General features: G+C 55.9%; 1 protein-coding gene across 2 annotated transcripts; it reads left to right on the forward strand.

Annotated features, from left to right (window-relative positions):
• Positions 1 to 4,593: 4,593 nt before the first annotated feature.
• On the forward strand, positions 4,594 to 8,476 carry FOXA2 (forkhead box A2; the record flags this gene model as incomplete). Of its 2 annotated transcripts, XM_079785291.1 has the most annotated exons (3): positions 4,594 to 4,659; positions 5,647 to 5,716; positions 6,715 to 8,476. In XM_079785291.1, 2 exons carry the CDS (start codon positions 5,648 to 5,650, stop codon positions 8,020 to 8,022), a joined length of 1,377 nt encoding a protein of 458 aa, XP_079641417.1. In that variant the 3' UTR covers positions 8,023 to 8,476. The 2 variants fall into 2 exon arrangements, with proteins under 2 accessions (XP_079641417.1, XP_079641416.1); XM_079785290.1 differs by lacking the exon at positions 4,594 to 4,659 and having other exon boundaries at positions 5,630 to 5,716.
• Between the last annotated feature and the right edge of the window lie 325 nt (positions 8,477 to 8,801).

Below are 8,801 nucleotides of genomic sequence, written 5' to 3' on the forward strand. Positions count from 1 at the left end.
CTTCCTAAGAAGCAATGCTGGGAGCCTGATTCTCCAGGTCTCTGACTGACTCACCATGGGCTCCTGTTAATGAAGTTCAGTGCTTGCCTTTTCAGCAGGAATAACTGAGACTTCCTCCAAGAATAACATCCAAATGTATGAAATAGCTCACAGGGCCACAAATGCAGATGCATCTAATTTAGGCATCCCTCAAAGGGCCATTTATTCTCATTCACATTGAGTGCTATTATTGCTACTAAAAGTTGCTGTTTCTTTATTTTTATCTCTTCCAATTATTTTAATTACCTGTTATAATAGTCCCACATACCAGAAATATGCTTAAAAACTCAAGAATGGTGGACAGGATGTCAAGTATATAACAGAAATATTTGTCAAACCCTGGACCTGAGTGGGCACAGCACCAGCCTCCCCACAGGCCCACACAGATGAAGCGGAGTCAACCCAACCAAGAGAAAACCCACAAAAGGTGAACAATCCATAACTGCACCCAACCTTCCAAACAGCTATCCAATTCTACATCCACAGAGAATAATCCATGTGCCAAATTCCTCCTCACAGTATCTTGAGGACAGAGTCTCCCTTCTTTCCTGTACCATGTTAAAGAAATCACCATCTGTTGTTGGCGTGAACGTATCACTTTTTTTCCTCCCTCAACTCAAGAAAGAGTAGAGTTGCCCTAGCCAGTTTGGCTTAGTGGATGGAGTGTCAGCCTGTGGACTGAAGGGTCCTGGGTTCGATTCCGGTCAAGGGCACATGCCTGGGTTGTGGCTCGATCCCTGGTGGGGGGCCTGCAGGAGGCAGCCGATCAATGATTCTCATCATTGATTTTTCTATCTCTCTCGCCCTCTCTCTTCCTCTCTGAAATCAATAAAAAGTATATTTTTTTAAAAAAGAAGAAAGAGTAGAGTTCACTTTCTGACATAAGTAAGGAAAAAATACTTATTTGTTTTTCGGAAATCAAACTCTTGGTCTGTTGAATGGTGGCTTCACTGATCTTCTTTCAAGTGTAAGAACTGAACAAAAATCTGTACAAGTTATTTTTGCTAAAGTTTCCATGTCATCAGGTCTAATATTCTAATTACACATTTCACCATAAAAAATAAACATATAATAATAAAATATGTTAGTTTATTATATATCACTATACATTACCACTATACTGCACGAAAAAAAAAAAAAGTAGATTGAAGATGTAATTCTACCACCCAAGAACAATTAGGGCAATTAGCATTGTATTGATTTTACATTTGTATTGTTTATCAAATTTTATTATTACTAATTTCCCATCTTTCCCTGTGAATCTTGCCCAGAAGAGCTAGAATGCATGCAGGTGCATTGTGCACTAAACTTACAATGTTGGTCCTGGCCCGTGTGGCTCAGTTGGTTGAGCTTTGTTCCAGGCACCAAGAGGTCCAGGCTCCATTCCCTGTCAGGGCACATGCCTGGGTTTCGGAACCCCATCCCTGGAAGTAGGGGGCATCCCTCTCCCTTCCTCTGTCTAAAATGAATAAAAACATATTTTAAAAAAAAAACTTGTTTTCCCCCCACTTTTGTCAGCACTTTCCTGTGTTTTTGCAGAAGACTGAGACCTGCTGAATCTTTCCTGCAGTCTTTCCATAAACCCCCTCTGACAGGCAGCTCTTAGCTCACCTTTTCAGTTGTCCTCTTCATAAACAACTAGCGTTTGGCCAGCCAAGAACTATGAAAGCCAGAAAAAGAGTTTCTGAGGGTGTGCTCAAGTAGACTCCTTTTAATTGTCTGACTTTTTTTAAACAGAATTTCAGAAATAACAACCCATCCACAGAACGTGAACGGTTGATTATAACCTTTGACAGATCTCTCTCTCTCTCTCTCTCTCTCTCTCTCTCTCTCTCTCTCTCTCTCTCTCTCTCTCTCTGTGTGTGTGTGTGTGTGTGTGTCTCAGACCTGGGATGGAGGTGTGGGCCACTTCTGATTTTTGCCCAGAGAAAAGCTTATTTGAAAGTGAAATGTATATTTTCACAAGACTTTGCCAAGTCACCTTTCTGTCTCCTCTGTGTTAACCTCACCTGCAGACCTGCCTGATCATGCCCTAAAGCCAGGCCTGCCCCGGGTATGAATTCTCTGAAAGGCTTCAGGGGTTGAAGTATTGATCAATGGAATGCAGCTTTTCGCACATCTGATATTTGACTGGTTATCGCTTAGGGAAGTTCTGTTTAATGATGTCCCCTTCCCGGGACTAGTTTCATATGACAGAGAGCTCCGAGAGGAAGGAGGTTTGCTAGGGGATGCAGGACCATAGCGTCCTCTTCTCAGGAAGACAAGAGGAGACCCAGATTTGCGCCCAAGTCAAACCCTCTGGTACAGCGTCCAGAGTACAAACAGCGTGTTAATCCCAAGCATAGTCATCGGTTAAAGGCAGCTTTATTCGGAACCTAGGCAGGCAGCACAGAACGAAAGGAAAAGAGGGGAACACGGGCCAACGAAAGCTTTGTGGGTCTCAGTCCTACTAGGTGGGTTTAAACTGAAGGGGACCAGGGGAAATATCTGTTTTCGGCCCCAGTTACCCGCGAACGTTTTCCTGGAGAGAAGCTCCTGGAGCAATTTACAGCATTCCAGCCCAGGCCGCCGTGCCAGACGCTCTGAATAAACCTTCACAAACCAACCGAAGCTGCCGGGAAGGACCCGGCGTGTGTAGGGAGGTGGCGCCTCCGAAGACCTGGGCGCTGGGGAAGGAAAGGAACCCTAAGCTGGGTGCAAGTCCGCGATTCCTGCAAAGCCACTGGTTCTGGGTTCCGAGCAGTTCGCCTCTCCCTACCCCCACCCCACCCCACCCCTGAGGCCCAGTGCGGAGAGGGTCCCTGCTCCAGGCAGTCGACCCAACGGGACTAGGAGCCTTCGGAGGCGGGAGGAGGCCGGTTTCAGTTTGCGCAGAACTCAGGGGACTCCGAAGAAATGCCAACCCACTGGAGGCGTGTTCCGGGAGATTGGGAGAGGCTGGCGCCCGGGTTTAGGGGTGAGCAGCGCGCGGGCAAATGAGGTGCTCTGGTCGGGCTCCAGGGCCGTGCGGCCGACAGGGGGCGCGCTGTCACTGCGGACGTTGGTGCGGAGCGCTCCCAGGTGCCCACCGAGGCCCGCAACGGAGGATGGGGGAACTTGTAAGGTTCGCTCTTTTAAAAAGGTCGCGTCCTTCCCTCCCGTGGACCTCCTCTCCCAGCCCCGGTCGCTCCTTTTACTCCAGGAATAATTTCTAGAACTAGATTTAGACCAGGAGCCAAAAGAGAAAAGGAGTGGACTCTCATATACATGTGCGCACCAGAGTATTCTTTTTAGTTTTCAATTTCATACACACTAGAAAGTTGTCTGTGTGTCGTTGTTTCGTGGGGTTTGTCTATTTGGCGTCTTTTTTTTTCTTTCTTCTACTGAATGTGAGAAGCACCAGTAGGAAGGAGGAAGGGGACTTAAGGTGGTGTGTGTGTGCGCGCACCTTTCTGCCTTCGGCCTGCGCATAAAGTTTTAAAAAACAGGCAGCTGCGCCAGTGGCTACCCTTCTTTCCCAAGTCCTCGGAACTGCGTGTTAGATGCTGGTGCTCTGGTCCCTGTGCCTCCCCTTTGCACACCTACACTACCTGTGCATATACTCCCAGGGGACACTGCCTGTGCTGGGAGCCCTCAGCTCTGCGCATGGCTTCTTGGAGACACAGACTTTGGCTTTGGGGGATCCTGCCTTGGAACTCGCTCGGTGTGCTCATTAACGCCTTCAGTATCAATTAGTCAACCCGTCCTGGCGTTTCAGCTCTAAGGAGGCCGCCACGGGCTCCATCTTGGGTTCAAAGCGATGCTGGGCCGGCCTAGTGACCTGGGGTACAGGGAGGGCTGGAAGCCCTGCACCCACTTGCCTTCTAGTCTGACCCTCAGGGTCCTTCCCTTCCCTGTGTTCACACCCCTGCCTGCCACCTCACTTGTCTTCTGCCACCGTTACCCACAGCTTTGGAGAAGTGAGCCAGGTGCCCACAATTTCTAGATTTTCCTCTGTCTTGGAGGTGGAGGTTTCAGGGCTGGGATCCACAGGCCCAAGATGGGTTTTTAGAAGAACCAAGAAAGAGCGCCCACATCCGAACACCTGTAATCTGGGCTCACTGGGGTCCCGGGGCTGGTCCAGGGCAGGTGATCATTCGAACCCAGAAGCTGGAGCGAACATTAAAAGGGAGTATATGGTTGCTGGGGTTTCCAATTCTTACCAGACAGACCCCTCGGGAAAGCAGAGAGGACAGAGACCCTCCTGAAGGGATTCCACGCGCTGCCTGGTATTGATTCTTGTATTCCCTTCTCTCCTCCCGCTTCACTCCCACCCCACCTCCTGCCCTGTTTGTTTTAGTTACGAAATTCTGTGGTCACCTCCGTTGTGACTGAAAAGTAACCTTGAAACAGGGCGTCCTGAATGTCAGAGACAAATTACAGTCTCCCAACCGTCGGCTGCAGCTGGCGGGGCCGCGTGCGCGCTGCGCCGGGACAGCGTTCCTCCCGCCGGCCACCCCCCTGTCGGTCGCCGGAGGCCGGGCTCCGAGGAGGCAGAAAGCCAAGGCGGCCGGCCCGGCGCGCCCCGCGCCTTCCGGGCCACTCGGAGTCTTAACTGTAACAGGGAGGGGCCTCCCAGGAGCAGCGGCGGGCGAGCTAAAGGTGTGTACACAGTTTTTCTAAATACGACAGCGCTTTGCAAATTGGCTCTGTCGCCGTCTTGTTGTTTTGACAGGGAATGAACACGGAGAGCGAAGAAACCGGGATAAATAAATGCGGCTTTTATAAGGCTCTGCAGAGAAAAACTGGGCGCCCAGGCCGAACGCGCCCTCCGACCGGAGCCTTGGGCGCCAGGCTCGATGGGACGGGGTGGGGGTCGGAGCCCGGGGCCTCTCCGGGGATGGCTTCCCCCAAGGGCTCTCCCACGGTCGCTCGGGGTGAACGCGGAAGGAAGGGGGCCGTCCTGGGGAGCCCTGGCGCCCACTCGCCTGGATCGCCGGTCCGGGCCCCGCAGTGGCAGTCGGGCGCGGCGGGCCGTGGCCGCCGAGGGGCAGGTGCGGGGCGCTGGCCGCGGCTCCCTCTCACCTAGGTGTGAGCTGATTATTCAAATGGGCTGCCCGGGGTCTGGGGATTGGAGGCCCGCGCCAGCGCGCCGCGCTATATCACCAGCCGCCCACGTCACTGCGGCACTTGTCGGCTCCGCGGTCCACACCTCCTCCTCCTCCTCCTCCTCCTCCTCCTCCTCTCTCCACCCCCACCCGCCCCCGCGCCGCGCGCTTCCCGCCGCCTGCCCGCAGCTCCGCACTGCCAGCCTCGGGCTCCACCGGGCAGCCGGCGAGCGCGAAGGCGGCGGGCGACGGGCGGCGGGCTCGGCGGGCACCCGGGCTCCGGTCGGGGCCCCCCTCCGATCCTCAGCCCCCTCCTCCAGGCGACTCATCTCCCCCCTCCCGCCCACGTCCAACTACCGCCTCCGGCCAGCCCCGGGAGAGAGAGGGAGTGGAGCCCAGAGAGAGGGAGCGAAAGAGAGGGAGGGAGGGGACAGTGCCTTAGCTGACTTTTTTTTTTTTTAAAGAGGGTGGGGGTGGGGGGTGATTGCTGGTCGTTTGTTGTGGCTGTTAAATTTTAAACTGCCATGCACTCGGCTTCCAGTATGCTGGGAGCAGTGAAGATGGAAGGGCACGAGCCGTCCGACTGGAGCAGCTACTATGCCGAGCCGGAGGTAGGCACTCGCCTTTTCCGGGGGGACGTGGGGTGGCGGCGTCCGCTCTTGCTTCCCCCAGCCCCGGGACCGCTGTCCGCGCCTGCATCCGCCCCCCACCCGCAGCCGCTCTGGGCAGCCACCTTTCCCACCCTCCTTCCACTCAAATGGGTCTCTTTTTTATACGACACACTGTTAGCCTTGAGATAATATTAACTTTGTGATCAAATATTGACTTGCGGCGCCTCCAAATCCTCTTCGTGGCCGAGCCACGCACTATCCTAACAGAGTTCTGTTTGGCAGCGCGCGGCTGGGGAGGGGGGCGAGTTCGGCGGCGAGGGGGTGGGGAGCCGGCGGGGAGACGGTGGGCGCGAGTTGGGGGCCCGAGGTGGAGGCGAAGAGTTCAAGACTAGAGGACAAAGAGAAAGTTTGCGGCTGCACAGCCCAGCCGCCCTCGTTCAGGGTGCCGTCCCCTCCCTGTCCTTTCATTCAATGCCGCCGGCTGGCCCCCCGCTCCGCTCGGGCCCCGCGTGGCGGTCCCCCTGGGGCCCAGAATGGGCTTCCGGGAGGACAACTGGACGGAGAGGAACTTGGGACCGTCCTCTCCTGAGGCCGCCCGCGTCGCCCTGCGCGGGGTCCCACAGGTGGCTCGCTAGGGCCTTGGCGGCGACTCACTCTGCTGGCCAGAGTTGTGGAGACTCTGGGCAGGGCAGAGATTTTGAGGCGCCTGGCTTGGGGTGCTCCAGGGGACCCTTGTTTTAGAACCCGAGCCCGGGGGAGAAGGGCTAGGAGCTAGACGCACTCACAGAGCAGCAACCCTCTGGCCACCTCTTCAAAGGCGATCGGGGCACTCTCTGCGGGATCCGGGCGCGGGGAGCTGGAGGGGGAGGTGAGGGGGGTCCGAGGGATGGACTCCCCAGAGGGTCAGAGCTGACCTGGAAGCTGGGAGGTCAGGGCGCAGGGCGCGCTCCGGGCCCCGGTGCTAACGCGTGTGCCTCCGCCCCGGCTTCTGTCCGCAGGGCTACTCCTCGGTGAGCAACATGAACGCCGGCCTGGGGATGAACGGCATGAACACCTACATGAGCATGTCGGCGGCCGCCATGGGCAGCGGCTCCGGCAACATGAGCGCCGGCTCGATGAACATGTCGTCGTACGTGGGAGCCGGCATGAGCCCGTCCCTGGCCGGCATGTCCCCCGGGGCGGGCGCCATGGCCGGCATGGGCGGCTCGGCCGGGGCGGCCGGCGTGGCGGGCATGGGGTCGCACCTGAGCCCCAGCCTGAGCCCGCTCGGGGGGCAGGCGGCGGGCGCCATGGGCGGCCTGGCCCCCTACGCCAACATGAACTCCATGAGCCCCATGTACGGGCAGGCGGGCCTGAGCCGCGCGCGCGACCCCAAGACCTACCGGCGCAGCTACACGCACGCCAAGCCGCCCTACTCGTACATCTCCCTCATCACCATGGCCATCCAGCAGAGCCCCAACAAGATGCTGACGCTGAGCGAGATCTACCAGTGGATCATGGACCTCTTCCCCTTCTACCGGCAGAACCAGCAGCGCTGGCAGAACTCCATCCGCCACTCTCTCTCCTTCAACGACTGCTTCCTCAAGGTGCCCCGCTCGCCGGACAAGCCCGGCAAGGGCTCCTTCTGGACCCTGCACCCCGACTCGGGCAACATGTTCGAGAACGGCTGCTACCTGCGCCGCCAGAAGCGCTTCAAGTGCGAGAAGCAGCTGGCCCTGAAGGAGGCCGGGGGCGCCGCGGGCGGGGGAAAGAAGGGGGCCGCTGGGGCGCCGGCCTCGCAGGGGCAGCTCGGGGAGGCCTCCGGGCCGGCCTCCGAGACTCCGGCGGGCACCGACTCACCCCACTCGAGCTCCTCTCCGTGCCAGGAGCACAAGCGAGGGGGCCTGGCCGAGCTGAAGGGGACGCCGGCCGCGGCGCTGAGCCCCCCGGAGCAGGAGCCTTCGCCTGGGCAGCAGCAGCAGCAGGCCGCGGCGCACCTGCTGGGCCCTCCCCACCACCCGGGCCTGCCGCCCGAGGCCCACCTGAAGCCCGAGCACCACTACGCCTTCAACCACCCCTTCTCCATCAACAACCTCATGTCCTCTGAGCAGCAGCACCACCACAGCCACCACCACCACCAGCCCCACAAAATGGACCTCAAGGCCTATGAACAGGTGATGCACTACCCGGGCTATGGGTCCCCCATGCCGGGCAGCCTGGCCATGGGCCCAATCACGAACAAAGCGGGCCTGGAAGCCTCGCCCCTGGCCGCGGACACCTCCTACTACCAGGGGGTGTACTCCAGGCCCATTATGAACTCCTCTTAAGAGGGCTGCGGCCTGGCTAGCCCAGACAAGAGAGAGGAAGTGGGGGGTGTGGGGGGAGACTTTGAGGTAGGGGTGTTGGAGAGACCCAAGGGAGAAGACATCCAAGACACTCCCACCCCCAGGGACAGCAGTCTCCCCTCACCCTCTGCAGCTCTTTCCTCCCAAATGGGCCACATTGATATGTATCATTCATTCTATATAAGGAGGGAAAGGGGACAAAAAGATAAAGTCAAAAAAGACAAAACGGGGAAAAAAGCCCCCGGTTTCCACTACTGTGTAGATGCCTGCTTCTTGAAGCACCCTAGAATTCTGATTTTTGTTCTCACTCTCCTCCATTGCTGCTCTTGCAGGGAAGTCTTACTTTATTTAAAAAACAAACAAACAAACAAACCCACAAGAAAACCTCCATAAAAAAAAACAAAAAAAAAAATCCAACAAACTTTTGTGACTCAGTGTAAAACAATGTAGTTTTAACAAAGAACCAGAGAGTTGTGGTATTGTTTAAAAAGAGATAAAAAATGATGTTAAGGGTCTGTTGTTAATGACCAAGGGAGAAAAATGCATTCCTGTTCTTGAAACAGTGAAATCCAGGTCTCGGGTCTGATTAATTTATGCTTTCTGAGTGCTTTATTTATGGCGTATAAATATGTGTTCTGGCTGCAAGGATCAGAGTTCCCCAAATCTATATTAAAGTGTTATTGCCGGTTTTATTCCTTGAATCATCAAGATTCTTTTTTTCTTTGCCTGACTCAAAAAATAACCAGGTCTGGAAATTATGT

Source organism: Cnephaeus nilssonii, assembly GCF_951640355.1.
Source record: "Cnephaeus nilssonii genome assembly, chromosome: 11".
Taxonomy (NCBI): domain Eukaryota; kingdom Metazoa; phylum Chordata; class Mammalia; order Chiroptera; family Vespertilionidae; genus Cnephaeus; species Cnephaeus nilssonii.